Source organism: Acomys russatus, chromosome 27, assembly GCF_903995435.1.
Source record: "Acomys russatus chromosome 27, mAcoRus1.1, whole genome shotgun sequence".
NCBI lineage: Eukaryota > Metazoa > Chordata > Mammalia > Rodentia > Muridae > Acomys > Acomys russatus.
In genome coordinates this window covers 6,007,095-6,023,146 of record NC_067163.1, presented here as the reverse complement: position 1 = coordinate 6,023,146, position 16,052 = coordinate 6,007,095, and the positions used below count along the sequence as shown (strand labels likewise).

Below are 16,052 nucleotides of genomic sequence, written 5' to 3'. Positions count from 1 at the left end.
ATCATGTGTATCAACCATCACATGTGCCATCCATCATGTGTGTGCCAACCATCACATGTGTGCCATCCATCATGTGTGTGCCAACCATGTGTGTGCCATCCACATGTGTGCCAACCATCATGTGTGCCATCCATCATGTGTGCCCACCCTCATGTGTATCATTCATCACATGTGACATCCATCACATGTATGCCAACCATCACATGTGTGCCAACCATTACTTGTGTCTGTATAATTTCCTGGGACAGAATCTAGTGCAAACCCACCTTGGTCACAGCACAGCAGTGTTCCTCAGACTATCCACATAGGAACCTGCACTCTCTGTCTACTCTGAAGATTTCCTGCCCCCCCTTCTCTCTCTCTCTCTCTCTCTCCTCTCTCTCTCTCTCTCTCTCTCTCTCTCTCTCTCTCTCTCTCTCTCTCTCACACACACACACACACACACACACACACACACACCTCTAAAATCTAGACTTGATCTGCTTGGCTTCTTCTAGAAAGTTCTTCACAGACGTGACCAGGGCTTAGCTATTTGGCAATCCTAGACCCCATCAAATTAACAATATTAGCCATCACAACATGTTAGTTGGCAGTGACACTGGGTGCCCCGACTCCTGCCCAGGGCCTCAACCACATCAGTAGTTCTGACTCTTCCTATGGCCTCCTCCTTCTACCCTGAGCGGAGGCCATAGCTTCCACACCCCTTGCAGACACTGTAGAGGGGGTGGAGTCAACCCCCTCCCACAGGCAGAGCACAGCTGTGCACAGGGCAAGAACCCAGCAGAACCCAGCAGGCCACCCTTCACAGGCCGCCTACTGGCCACCCCACCTGCATGTGCTGAGCCAGGCACCTCCCCATGGGGTACCCAGAAAGACTGCTTCCTGGCCTGGCAGCTCTACCCCACCATCCTCACTGGCCCCTGGAGTGCTATGGAAAGGGCAGTGGGTGTTATGGGCCTAATACGGGAAAACCCTATTCTACATTCACCACACAGCAGAAGGACCTCCCACGAGGACCCTCTAGGAGGCAGCCTCTGGATGACTGACAGGCACATCTTTGAAGAGTGTCCACTCATTTGTGCTGCTCAGATCCCTGATGGTTCCAACTAAGAACTACACAGAGAGGAGGGCTTACCACAAAGGGTGCTTGTGACTGGTACCTGGGGACGGCAGGACAGCCCCCAAAAACTTATGTAGGTACCCCCTAAGCCAATCTGTGATGTTTCAAGTGTCACTTCTGTGGAAACAATGCAGAAAAGGCTGAAAACTTCCTCCAACGATCCCTCTGTCAGGGAAGGTGCCCCCCTTCTACAACACTGTGATTGAAGGAGACATCAGGTTGCTACACTGGTAGCCTCCAAATGCATGCTAATATCTAGGCAGGGCCTGTGGCTCCCAGTTAAGTTCAATCTGCTGTGAGTTCCTGAAAGGCCATTGGATCTCGATACGTTCTTAGTGCACTTGCTCACCCTTGTTCAGACTCTAAGATGACAGGGGTCTTGCAACAGGCAAGGCCTAGAATACGTGTCCCTTTCCAAAAGCATGCTGGGTACCCAAGAGGCTGGAATTAAAGGGCCAGCCGAAGCTAGCTGCCCCCATTCCCACAGAAGCCTCTATGGAGCAGGGCTACCCCCCACACCCACAGCCAGGAGGGAACATTAGCAAGAGACACGTGAGGCCCTCCAGGGACCCGAGTCTGGTCTGCCTTCCCTGTGTACCGCTCTTCAGGGCCCATGGCCCTAGCTGTGTAGACGCTGCTCCCTTCCAAGGGAGGAGCCCAGTATACAAGATGGAGGCCTTCCCAGGCAGCCAGACACCCCAGAGAAGTGTTCGTGTGTGCTCTGAGTCTCCCATTCTGGGCCCCTGGCCATGAAGGCCGGTGGAAGCTCTTACCGCAGGGGCTTACCGTCAGAGAAGACCGGGTGCCCTCGCAGGGGAATGGCTCCAGATGGCTGGAGGATTGGTGGCAGGATTGCTTCCTCCTCTGACCCTTACAAAGCTTCTACTGGGGCATCATGGAGTCCCTGAATCCGTGTGGCCACCTGTCTCTCTCTTCTGAAGAGGGGCCTGTGTGGCCCATCCGTGCTGGCGCCTTGTCCTGTGGTCTCAGTGTTAGTGACAGGCAGAGCTATGGAAACCAAACTCTAGTTCCCGCCCACACCCAAAGGCATGCTCTTTCTCCTAGGATGAAGCGTAGCCAGGAATGGGGCAACAGAGCGTAAGACACAACACTCAAAATACCTTTATTTTCCTCTCAACCACACATTATTTTCCATCACGCACGTTGAAGGCGTTCACTGGGACATGTCGCTGACATCTTTGCACCACTCCCTCCCTGGGTTCTTCAATCTTCAGTCACCTCGTGCTCGGAGATCGTCAGTGTAGCTGGATTACAGGGGGAAATCTGAGTGTTTCTCTGAGGGGACATGCAGCACCCTTAGGGGATTTTTTTTCAAGGACAGACATTTTTCCAGAAGTCAGTTGGCAAGGGGCCTGTACTGCCCTTGTTTGCCAATACGTCACAAGGCCTGGAGCCTCACTAGGAGGTCTTTATACCCTTTGCCTCAGCACGGAAGGCATCAAGGAAGAGACGAACCCGTGTCCTACAGGCAGTCTCAGAGTCATGACTGGCAGGGACTCTTCAGTCCCTCTTTCTCTTGGGGCTTGTATGAGGCTGAAATGTCAAGCAAGGCAGACTTCCGTCCCACACCCCGTAACAATTTGCCACGCTAGGACATCCTTTTCTCTAACCTGGCCTTCTTCTGGCCCAGAGAAGCAACAAGAGGTCGGCACAGCCTCCTGAGAGTCACTGACAAGCAACTGAACCACAGCAGGCAGTGAACCGTTGTGCCTCTTCAGCCATGTCCTCACCCCCAGTGGCCACATTCACCCTGCATGGCCCCAAGGAAGGACCTGAAGAAACCTGCCAGCGTCAGTAGACTGCCCCTAGGACACGCACTGATACATGCCAAGCAAGGTCAGGGAGGGAAAAGGGAGCCTCCTGGGGTCCTGGCCCTCCATCGTCGTCAGTACACTAGAATCCTGCCCAGCCTGAAACAGTGCTTGCCACTTCTGTTGAGGGCCATCAAAGACACCGAGAGTGAAGAGAAGAACCATGCGGGCAGAGCCATACACAGATCAAGCTGGCCTACCTTCTACTTGGCTCCCAGTCTCTTTCTTGGAGGAGGCACTGGAAGGCTTGACTGACTTGATTTCTACTTCCTGAACAGACAGTTGCTCGGGCTCCTCAGTGTTCTTGACTGATGATGTGGGCCTCATGGAGAGCTCTATCTCTCTTTTAGTCTCCTGTACAACCCTGAGGAAGAAAGGCTTGGTCACAGCCAGGCGGCTAGAGAGAGAAGCCCCTAGCACTGCCCAGAGCTCCACACCCAGGCCCTGGGACAAGGCTCATGTGCTTTGCTTTACACTCTCAGTTCGTCTATGGGCAGGTGCTAAGTGAGGTATATACTTTAATGGCGGCAGGCACACCAGAGGTGGGTGCTGGATTGAACATGGCCCTGCCCTGCAGACAGAAGCCGACTGTGTGGTCTGAGGCGTCACTGTCTCCAGGACAATGACAGGAAGGGTGTCACTCTGAGACACCCAAACACTGACCTCCCACACGCAGTACACTTGTTGTGCCCAGGGTTCAGAGCATTGTGTGGGGTTCGTGGTGGGTAAGAAGACCCAGAATCACTGAAACAAAAGGCCACAGGGTATGTCTGACAGAACTCAAGGTTCGAAGCAACGAGTGGGAAAACCAGCCTTAACTGTTGGCAGCGCCATCGCTGGGGCTGTGAGTCGCAACAAGCCCTTCCTCCTCTGAGGTGACGGTTCGGCTATCTTGTCACAACAACAGTGCTGAAGGACAACGGAAAGCCCAGCTGGACTTTAGCACAAGCCAGGAGACCTCCTGGGTGCTGTCTTCGATTGCAACTAGCACAGTATGGTCCCAGGACCTGTGGCTGCAGAGGCAGTGGACTACGTGCTGCTCTCGGGGCCTCAGACACCCACTGAATGCTGGGGACTCATTTATCACTAAAGAGGACATATACCCAGAGCGGCAGGGGATGAGGGAGGGGAGGGGGAGGGAGGGAGGGAGTGGCACCAGGACTGGCATGCCTGCCTCAGACCACTCCTCCCACACAGACGAATGAACTCAAAGGACCCACCTGTAAATGATGACAATGAAGAAGAGCACGACAAAGAACACGATCAGGGCGGTGAACAGCTGCACATAAACTGAGAGAAGCCCGTGGCTCAGCGTCATCAGGAGAGGGGGCCAGCCCCACCCAGACTCTGGCCGGGTGTGCCACCCCACCAGCCAGCCCCTTAGCCCATTGGCTCAGGGTGCTGTGGCTAAGAGGTCTTCAGCCTGACAGGTCTCTATAGAGGAAGTCAATGTCGTGAAGTCTGACCGTCAGGAAGAGCCTCTCCAGCTCCGCCACCGTCCCTCCCCTCCGTGGGGCCATCCGTGTGAGGGCAAAGCTCTCAGCACGCGCATGTGTGGGGCACAACTCTCACTGACGCTCTAATCACTACGTTCTCTGTTCCGCATTCTATCCACTCAAGGGAGAGGAACCAGCTTGCTGGCCACATCCGACCCAAGGGCTAAGACTTCAAGCAGCCAGAGAGACCTCTGCTGGGTGTAATGTCATTTCTGCAGTGGGGGGGGGGGTGGGGTGGGGGGGGGGGGGGGGGGGGTCTTAGGACAGCAGAGGTTTGCTGCTGTGCAGGTCTGGAGCCACAAGTCAATATCAAGGCATCTCCAGACCTGATCCTCACCCAAGGCTTTGAGAGTCCTCAGCCTACTTCCCTGTGACTTCTGGTGATCTCTTGCCCCTCTGTGTTTCTCTGTCCTTTTTTCTTGTGAGGACACCAGGCCTGTTGGGGGTCATCGTGATCCAGTGTGACGACCTCTTTATTAAATCACACCTACAGAGACTCCTGCCCTGGTTAGCCTGAGACACAACTTGACACAGCCTAGAATCACTTGAAGAAAGAATCTCGATTGAGTAGTCGCCTTGATCAAGGCAGTCTGTGGGCGTGCCTGCGAGGGGCTGTCCTGATTGTTGACACAGGAGAACCCAGCCAACCATGGGTGGTTCTATTCCCTAGGCGAGTAGTCCTGGGCTGTGTAAGGACATGTGTAAATCTGAACGAGCTAATGAGCTGCTCTCCACAGTTCCAGCCTCTAAGTTCTTGCCTTGACTCCTCCCAAATGATGGACTGTGGCCTGGAAGTGTAAGTCAAGTTAGCCCTTTATGTCCCTAAGTTGTTTTTGGGAAATGTTTCATCACATCAATAGAAAGGACACTAGAACAGAAACTGGTACCAGGACTTAAGTAGCATGTTGCTATAATGGTCCTGACCATGCAAGTACTTATGCCTCTTTATAATATTTTGGGGGGTCTTGTTGAAGGTTTTGGAACTTTGGGCTACAAAATTTAGTGAGCGTTCAGAGCTTAATGGGCTGTTGTGGGAGCTTGGAAAAACAAGGCTGAGCGGGGCACAGACCGTGGAGGCCTGGCTTACAAGGTTTCAAACACTCCATAGGCACCATTTGTGGGACACTTGGAATTGAGAGTCTGTGATTGCTACTGAGGCTAAACCTGGAAAATCAGTTGCGACTAATAAGAGATCATCACGACTGGGGCGAAACCCCCTGCCCCCGTTCATGATGTTGCACACACAGAGCCAAATGAAAGGGACTTAAGGGCTTTCAGATAAAACCCCCAAAACCCTTGTGTCCCGGAGTCTCTGCCCATGATAAATTCAGGATGTGAGCACGGCACACACAATGCTTTCATGTTTATAGTGAGCACCTTCCACATGAGGTAGCCTTCAGTCCCTGTAGTGAAGCTAACAAAAGCACGAGACAGGACTCGGGGTCCCTCTGCGCAGCACCTGGCTGTGAGAAGCCACATGTGTGGTTTCACAGGAGCCATGTATTGTGACTGTTCTTCCCCAGACGGCAAGAGCAGAAGAAAGGGTTATTGAAATCCTCGGTGACGTCTCCCCAGCACAGTTAACAAAAGTTTTGAAATCTTCTCAGCAAATCCCATGAAGAAACTGAAGTCAGATACTTAGAAGACATGACATGTTAAATAATGTGCCCTGAATCAAGACTGCAGAGTGAAGGCAAGTCTTCCCTCCTGGTTCCCTGTTCTTTTTGAAAGATCTAATGCTAATTCCCCAAGTTCGTATTCTTAATAATACAGATTATGCCTTAACACAATGTGCGCTTCAAACCAGCCTATTTAAGAAGTTGGTGAAAGGTTTTCATAACATGGAATTATACGCACAAAGAACTCATAATATCCTGTCACCGAATCCTACAGCTCACACAGCACAGAGGTTCATTTGCTGCCTTGAATGAGAAAGATGTCAAAGAAATGAAAAATAATTTGAGGGCACAGTGAGAACCGAAATGTGGGGCTCACTGCCCAGAATCTTCCCACAGATGGCCCCACCTCTTAACTTGAAAAATATCAAAAGAAAAAAGCAGAGCCCACGCACTCTACTAATATGGGGAAGATGGACAGAGGCCCATCTTGTTGCCATGAGATAATGCTGTGGCCCCGTGACAACAGAAGCTCCCGAGAGTCTGTGGAACCCACACCTAGAAGCCATAGAGACCATGGCTTGTTCTCCAGTGAGTTCTCCAGCTGTAGGTTAAGCCTTGGGTGGCACACACGCAACACTCACAGCATCAACAGTGTCTTCATAAAAACCTGCTGGAAAACTGTCCAGAGGACACAGCAGATTAAAAAATCAGTGATGTTCTGGATGCCTCTCTAAAGAGGGGATCTGTCTTGAGGTATCAGCTCCCCGCTTCCCAGTGGTGGGTTTCCGTTTCATTGGATTTGTAGCAATTGAGATACTGACTCGGGTTCTCGGCTTGGACTAGAAATTGAGTGTGCACCACATGCCCATGTGCAATGGCTGAAAGCACATCTTAAATGTTGTTTGGATGCTCATTTCTCTGACTTTTCAGGAGCTCTGAGTATAGAATTTTGCAGACACACACTCAGGTACGGAAGTGTTGCTCTTGGTCACTTTCCCGTTGCTGTGATAAAATATCCTGACAAGAGCAACGTAAGGAAGAAATGCTTTATTTCAGCTCACAGCTCAAGGGTACAGCCCATCATGGTGGGAGGTGAAGAAGACAGAAGCCACTTGTGCTATATCCACATCCAGGACTGAGTACCCGTGCTCAGCTCTGTCCTCACCTCTGCCCACAGCCCAGCATCCCACCCCAGGGAACAGTGCCACCCCGAGGACAAGGCTTCCCATGGAACGAATGTGATCACAATGACCCATAGCACACCCTGTGCCACCGTCCAGGTGACTGTCACGATCCCAAACACATCATTTTAAATTGTAAATTTCCTCATGTGAAGTCTCATGCCCCAAAGTCTCATGTGAATCCCAGAATGCAAAATGCAATCCAACTTCAAAAGGTCCCACAGTCTATAACAATTACAAACAGCTTAAAATCTAAAGTCCACATGATCATTTGAGACTCAAGACAATCTCTCAAGTGTGAGCTCTTACTGAAAGAAAGAAACAACGAAACAAAGAATGAAAGAAAAGAAAGGAAGTAAGGAAGAAAGAAAAAGCTGGGTGCAGTGACACACGTCTGTAATCCCAGCACTCAGGGAGGCAGAAGCAGGTGGATCATTGTGAGTTCAAGGCCAGCCTGGTCTACAAAGTGAGTCCAGGACAGCCAGGGCTACACAGAGAGACCCTGTCTCTAAAAACCAAACAACAACAACAAAACACAAAAACAAGTTACATGCTTCTAACATAACCACACAGAATAAATATGTCCATTCCAAAATGAAAGAATCTGGGTATATCAAGTAATGACTAGGCCCAAACCAAGATGAAATTCAAGCAGCACACACACCAAATCCTGAACTCCATGTGCAGCATCTGGGACTCATGGTGAAACTGGCTGGTTCTGGGGGACTTAGATAGCCTTATCCTCCAGTTACACCACCCAAAACACACATGTCCTCTCTCTTAGGCTGGTCCTACTCTGTGCCGGCAGCTTTGCTTGGCCTCTGTGCCACAATCCTGGTGTCTCCAATATCCTAGGGTGTCCACTGTAACATAGACTTCACCTTTACAGTTTCACACAATGACCTCCCAGGAGCTCCTTGCATGGATGCCAACTCTGCCACGTGCTGCCGGCCCTCGTCTGCTCTCCCAAACCATGGCGCACACTTCCATGACCCCCTCAGTCTTCCCTTTTCTATGACTGCAAAGCAGATACCATGTGGGCGATGCTGCCAAGTTCTTCAACAGCTCAAGCTGGAACCTGGCCAACCTTGTACCACGGCTGGATCCGCATGTGTGTGCTGACTCTCAGGGACATGAGGGTCCTTATTTTAGACTTTCTTCCTTCAAATGAATTAGGATCTTCACAATATGGTGCCTCTGATGGGTGAGGTTTATGCTCGTGGTAGCTTCTTACTGTCCCAAGGCCCCAAGAGGTTCTCCTCTGTAGTGCCCATCTCTTCAGCAATTACAGCGGCTTTCTCAGCACTGGACTCAATGCCCTCCCATCTTGAAATTTCCTCTGCCAAACAAATTAGTTCATTTTTTTTTAATTCAGTTTTGCTCAGGTTCTTAGAACTCAGCAAAAAAGAAACTAGATTGTTGTTCAAAATAAGAGCCCCATCTCAGTTCCTGTTTGCGTATGTCCTGCTATCTGAACCTTCTTGATCCACTGTCTGCATTTCTTTCGGAATTCTTGTCTTTCAAACTTCCTCCAGGGTGACCCATTAGGATCTGATTGTGGTGTTTTAAGAACTTTCTAGCTCAACATTCCATATTCTTCTCACAAACAAGCCCAAAGGCTTTGTCCACGGTCGGGTTTATCACGGTAACAGCCCCACTCCTGGTGCCGGTTTTCCTTCCTAGTTATTGTCTGCTGCTGAGATAAAACTCTGAAAAAAGCAATGGAGTATGCAATCCATTACAGCAGGAAGGCCAAGGTCACACTAGATCCACAGTCAGACAGTGGACGATGACGGCTGGTTATGCTCAGCGCGCTCTCTCTTTTCTATACAATCTGGGAGTCCAGCCCAGAGAATGCTGCCACCTATAGTCCGTCAGTCTCACACACCAATGAACCTAACCAAGATTGTCCCCCGCCGACATGTAAGGAGCCCACCTCCCAGGCAAGTCAAGAACTCTCTCCACACTGACAACTGAGATTAAGTATCATTTAAGCATCGAAAGTGCCTAGAACCCCTCACAGTGTGTGTGCCCCGCTCCGCCTCCATGACTACTCTTTTGAAAGCTATCGACAGAATGAGGAAATACACGAGCCTCCATGTGAAAAACATTTTTTTTTTTTTTTTGAGACAGGGTTTCTCTGTGTAGCCCTGGCTGGCCTGGACTCACTTTGTGGATCAGGCTGGCCTTGAACTTACACAGATCCACCTGCCTCTGCCTCCCTGAGTGCTGGGATTAACGGCGTGCGCCACCACGCCCAGCTGCCTCCGAGTGTAATTTAATAACAGTTCGGAGGCATTGCTGTAGAAAATCGTAGACGTTCCAAAGATCAAAGTACTGACATGTGGCACTGTATCTGAAGAAACGGTCAGCCCTTCTCTGCTGCAAGCTGGCTCTCTATGGCCCTGCTGTTCCTTCACACTCCCCACGAATACCTGCTACGTCTAGAAATGGCTCTTTCGGAGCCAGGCAGGTGAGAGAGAAGCCAGGCCTGCAGCTCCTGGAATAGCCCAAGCCTGGCCTCAGGGTTTTATTGTGCTCCAGTGTAGGGCTAAAATGATCTCTGGAGAACCCCAGTCACATCGTGTCACTCAGCTGTCCCCACAGTCCTTGGCTAGACACTACCAGCTGGGCCCGATCAGACTCTCAGCTGACTGTGGCCAGCAGTTGTACCCTCTGTCCAGCAGCTGTCTTAGTGGGGGCAGTGTCATACCCAGCCACCACAGTCCCACCCTTACACTCAGCACAGAGCAGGGACGGGTGTGTGAGGTTGTGAACCAACGGGCAGCAGTCCGTGCATTTACAGCAGGCTGCGCAGTGACAGATGGGACATGACACAGACAACAGACAATGTCTGGGACTGGGTCACTCACCGGGAACAGCTTTCTCGTAGCAGACGCCCTTGTAGAAACAGCACCCCAGCTCCTTGCACCGGTCCCTGGTGATGTTGTAGTCACAGATGTCATACAGAGGGATGTCGCACACTGCAAGGCACAGACAAAGGCACTGACTTGGCGGAAAAAAGGTGGGGACGGGGTTGGAGTGCTCTGGGGTGGGAGTCTGCCGGGTTTAACTGTGGTTTTGTTACTTCCGTTATCCGTCCTGCAAATCTTACTTTGAAACTAGGATGAATTAAATTTCTGAACCAAAATAATATAAAGTTAATTACTGAGCATAAGACAGGGGCCTCTGATGATTGGGAGGATAAGGCCTCTCAGCAGGGCCAAGCCAGGCACGGGCTCCACACGTGGCCACTGGGGGAAGGGGGGTCAGGTCGCCATGTGCAATGTATACACAGAGGCACAGCACGAGCTCCGGTTAGCAGCATGGGTGGGTTGAGGATGGCTCCTGAATTTGGAAGGTGAATCCAAAAAACCAAAAGTCAGGGGCTGGAGAGATGGCTCTGAGGTGAAAGGTGCATCTACTCTCACAGGGACCCAGCACTTGGGCGGGACGCTCAAGCGCACCCCCAGCTCCAGCTCCAGAGGGTCTGACACCTTTGGCCCCCGCGGGCACCGTACTCAAACCATACAGCCACACACAAACACAGATACAAAACTAAAAATAGAACAAACCATAAAGAAAACTACCAGGCAGACAGTTGAATGAGAGAGCTCTAGACCCCTCCCCCCGAAAGGGAGAACAGCGACCCTGTACTGTAGAGGGGACTGAAGAGAGGAGACAGGAGTCTCCATGATTCTGACTTGGGAAGTGTGGTCCTTTCTTCAGTGGTGGTGGCAGCTAACTGGACCAAATGGTAAACAAGGGGACTGTGTACCACCTGAGGGCAGAGGTACGTCACTATGCTGGGCAAGGCCCGAGGACAAGCCCCACACTGGGGAAGACAAAGCCTGGAGGGTCCTGGGGTCACGAGCTAGCCTAGCAGAACTGAGAAGATCTAGGCATAGGTTGTCTTAGTGTCTGTGCTCACATGTGCTCACATGAACACATGCAAAATGCTATCAGTGTGGTGTCTCCTTGGTTAAAAGTCACAGACACAAAGCTGGGCGTTATGGCGTGTGCCTTTAATCCCACCACTCGGGAGGCAGAGGCAGGTGGATTGCTGTGAAGTTCAAGGCCAGCCTGGTCTACAAAGCGAGTCTAGGATAGCCAGGGCTATGCAGAGAAACCCTGTCTCGAAAAACCAAAAATAATAATAAAATTAAATTAAATTAAAATTAAAAAAAAATTCACAGACAGGGCTACACAGAGAAACCCTGTCTCGAAAAAAACAAAAAATAAAAAAGTAAAATAAGATAATAATTTAAAAAGTCACAGACACAGGTGCCAGAGAGGTCTGTGTGAACTGCCCTCCCATATGGAGCTCCGAGGGCACAGAGCTGAGCTGCAAGGCCTAGCTGAACTCTCAGGGAACTGGGGACATGGAAGGCCATCGTGTCCTGTGTGTGGACACTGTGTCCCTGGGCTCAGTCACTTTGGAATTGACAGCACAAGTCAGTTGGGTCCATTCGACGTGCCACAGCCCTCCAAGAAGGAAGAGAGCTTGGACCTTGTGCTTTGCCATTTACAGAAACAGCTTCATTGTCACGGCAACATTAAAGGAAGGGACACTAACTGAATATGCAGATCCACTGCCAGGCAACAGGCAGGTTAGACTCATGAGGCAGACAAGCGGTCTACTCCATCATGAGAGAGGCACACATCCCTCAGCCTTGCCTCTGGCCAGGGCGCAGCGGCCCCTTCCCCACCTCACACGCATGGGGCTTCTGCCTGGCCTGTCTCAGAAACACCTCATCTCCACTCTCCTGTGCTTCCAGTTTTGGATAGGCATGCACAAAGCTCCCGTAGGACCTTGTCAGGCAGGCCAGGACCTTACCACCAAGCACACAGGGAGGATAGAGACTGTGGGTGCCTGGGCATGGGGATGGGGGCTCACAGCCAGCAGGGCAGCAGGGAGGTGCACAGATCCCTCGGAGGCGAGGGTGTGTCCATTCTCACTTCACACTCCGCTCTGTAAGGCTGTCTTCTCGGGCCACCTGGCCCAGAGAGACTCGTTTTACAAGTGACTTTTGACTCTGTTTTGAGAGTGGAAGCTGACCATGCTCCTGGGCAGAGAGATGAGCACCACCCTCTGTCTGGTGCCACCCGTGCGGCACAGACTGATAGACAAATGACTTACTTCTCAGAATATAAAGTGTGCCACCTCAAAACCTCACTGAGGTGAATCTGGGACTGCAAAGGGCACATGGACATGTTAAAATCTTATCACAGAAATGAGGCCCAAGAACTTATGGGACACACCAGACCCGATGACGGGTATAACTTTCTCCCCTGCACCCCACAGTGAAGAGGAACCCTACACTAGACAGCAGTGGCCCCACTGGCCTGTGTGGGGCAAGGACTGACAGGCAGAGAACCCCCACCTGTCAGGTCTGTCCCCTTACCTCTGCAGCCAGACTCAACTCCACCCTCAGCTCTGACGCTCGTGACCCATGGCAGCGGCTTCCCCGAAGCTGGTTTGGGGTTGTTGTCAACAGAGACTCTATCCACAATTCCATTGGGCTCTCCAGAAGCCTCTGGAGCCTGGGCCTCTTTAACCTTTGTTTGCCATTCGGTAACCCACATGCATTCAATACATAGAGACCTGGCGATATATTTACTGAGGAATGTGTGGTGTGAGGTTCACCTTAACCGGGTGGCTCAGGGAAGCTGGTAGCTGGCAAATGGCTGTCATTGCAGCTACTGCGTCCCTTGTGAATGTATTGTCAATCAATTAATCTGACATTGGGGAAAGACACTAACATGTACAGCTGTTTCAGACCCAACACATCTTACTCAAGTCAGGGTGGTTAGGAGCTGGTTAAGCTATGCACACTTGGCCTAGGAGCCACTTGGCATCCACAGATCCCTCTGAGGATGCTTTTTGAGGGACCACACAGGAGGCCAGGTAAGATGAGGGTCTGGAGGAACACTTAACAGGGCCAGCGTGGGCTAGCTGGGCTCTGCGCTGCTGGGTGTCCCACCACAGCCTCACTGCCTTCACCTGGGCTGAGTCAGGCTCTGCCCTGCTCTGGGCTACTCCACTGTGTAAAGCAGTGGTCCTTCAGGCTTTGCCTTGTCCTGAGAGACTCCATGTTGAGGATGAAGGATGAACCTTGGAAACAGGTGAACAGCACCATGTGACAGGCGCTACCCATGTGGTACAGATAGACTTATTCCTAAAAGCAGAGAGGACACCATTCTATAAATGAGATAAGAGCAGGTGTGTCCGGGGTAGTACGTGCACGGACTGTGGGAAGAAATTAGGATGAAAGGGGCACATGGGTGCATTAAAATCATAGCAGGAAAACCAAGACCAGAAGCTTACTGGATATACTACAGGGAAGGGTGTGACTCCTTACTCCAACCCTACTGTCCATCACTTTACCCACTCCACTCCCAAGGCACTCTGCATCTCCATCAGCACCCAGATCCCACTCCCAAGGCACTCCGCATCTCCATCAGCACCCCAGATCCTGCTTTCACCCATCTTTGGAACCCCTTAAACTCTCCTGAGAGGGCTGGAGAGGTGGCTTAGTGGTTAAGAGCAAGTACTGTTCTTCCAGAGGACCTGAGTTCAATTCCCAGCACCCACATCAGGTGGCTACAGTCACCTGTCACTCCAGCTCCAGGGGATCCAATGCCTCTGACCTCTATGGGCACCTACAGTAGAGTGCATGAACACACACACACACACACACACACACACACACACACACACACACAGAAAATTAACTTTAAAATATATTATTCATTAAAAAAACTCTGAGCCCCTTTTAGCCTTCTACAAACACACACGCATGCACGCAGCACGCACGCACACATATGTAGAGAGATGCATTTACTGTCTGATGCATGATATGAAAACTGATAATAGTTAAAAACTGAAATATAACAATCTGTGTCAACTGGCTAGGAAACAGAGTTCTGGACAAAGTCTGCCAACAAAACTGTTGAAATTTGTGAATTTACTGTTATTAAAAAAAAAAAAAAATCTGAGATTGTGGAAAGACAACCTACCTTCATCACTTCACATCTTTCTCAACAGCCTCTGAGGCAGCCCCAACCCCCATCTGAAGGAGATAATAGGGTGTTGTCCTATTTGTTTATCACGGTCCAAGCTAAAGGCCAGCAGACAGGCACAGCACAGGCCCCCAGCTTAGAAACATCAGGAAAGCTAGACACTAAGGAGGGACCATTTCCTGGCCCCAGGATGCAGCTCAACAGCCAGGACACAGCTCACCTGAGATCTCCTCTTACCTGGCCCCACACAGCTGGAGTGGGATGTCCCAGCCCTAAGCTTATGTATTCAGGGCTAGAGTCCAACAGGCTCCCAGAAACCTCTTGCAGAAGTAGGAGGGAGGTACTGCTCCTGCCCCACCCAGACAGCGCCCCAGGCTCTTGGCTATACAGACACCAAGAGGGGCTGCTCCCAAGGACCTAAGACAAGGCTCCCCTCCTGTTCTAGCCACTGCTTCCCCACTGGGAGACTTGGCTCGGGTGGCGGGCGTGGGGGCAGGGGGAGGGGATGGGGGTTTGGGGAGGGGGTTGGAGGGGTGAGGAGGGGAGCCAGGGGTGGGGTGGAGAGGAGCTGGAGGTGAGGGTGGGGGCAGGGGGTTGGAGGGTGGGGAGGGGGGAGGGGGCCCTCAATCCTAGCCAAGTATACAGAGTGCTGACCCAGCTGTCCCTGCTACTTACAGCCCCAGTCTGCCTACATCACCTCATCTTGCTTGATCTGAATCAGACATCACAAAGCGTCCTCTTAAGAATCTTCTTGAAAAAAAAAAAAAAGAATCTTCTTGCTGTGGAGGTGCGTGGCCCTGGCATGGTGGGGTGCTGGAGTGCCTCCCCAGCCCTACCATGGCTGAGCTTCCCCTCACACCTTAGGCCTCTGGGGCTAACTCTGCCTTGGGGACAAGTTGGCTTCCCTGCCTGCCTTCCAAGAGAGACAAACATGTCACTTAGCATAATGGCAGTACATTGAACACAGGCTCAATGGAGGAAAAAAAAGTTTCAAACACTGAGGTACGGGCAGGGAAGGTGACCGTTCCTTCTTGCCAGTCCCCAGATACTCCTCCTGGGAATCATGCAATTCTAGAAGCTTCTCCTGCATGATTTAAAGTAAATGCAATTATAACATTGCATTGTAACTCACTTGCCTTGAAGGAAATCAGACTTTCGCATGGCTTCCATACCCAGGAGTCAAGTGTCTGATACCAGTTACAGACCCAGTGAGGAGGCAAGGTGTGTGTTCTTGTTGAAAACAATTTTAAAGTAACTGCAGAGTATAACTGACAGAAAAGTGTGTAATTTCCTGTTGTGTCTTCTACTGATGTGAGAGACCCCAAGTCAGCTGCTCGCCCTATAATGAGACTGAGGACCCAGAGATTTCAAGGTGGCTCCTCTGCTCATTTGGAAACACACTTCCCTGCCTCCTCTGATCAGATAAGCCAGGTGACCTAGGTCACATTTTCCATAAAAACAGTCCCAACATCCTCTTCCATGTTACCTGCAAACTTCTTCAGGAGGTGTGGTGGAGACTTCATTTCTGGGACGTATTTCATGGTAGCAGCTGACAGGGATGCAGGGATCAAATATGCCTGGAAGACAGGACACCTCAGCACAGGAGGCCCCAGAGTGTCCACACCCGGAAGACAGGACACCCCAGAACAGAGGGCCCCAGAGCGTCCACACCTGGAAGACAAGACACCTTGGCACAGGGGACCCAGAGCGTCCACACCTGAAAAACAGGCCACTTCAGCGCAGGGGGTACAGGACAGGCACATCTGGGAGTTCGCACAGGA

General features: G+C 51.2%; 1 protein-coding gene across 1 annotated transcript; it reads right to left on the bottom strand.

Moving 5' to 3' along the window:
* Positions 1–2,344: 2,344 nt before the first annotated feature.
* Tex29 (testis expressed 29) lies at positions 2,345–15,812 on the bottom strand. Its single transcript, XM_051169447.1, has 5 exons — positions 15,758–15,812; positions 10,122–10,232; positions 4,173–4,242; positions 3,153–3,316; positions 2,345–2,385 (listed from the first exon to the last, which is right to left on the bottom strand). The coding sequence occupies exons 1-5, from the start codon at positions 15,810–15,812 to the stop codon at positions 2,345–2,347; spliced, it is 441 nt and encodes a 146-aa protein (XP_051025404.1).
* Between the last annotated feature and the right edge of the window lie 240 nt (positions 15,813–16,052).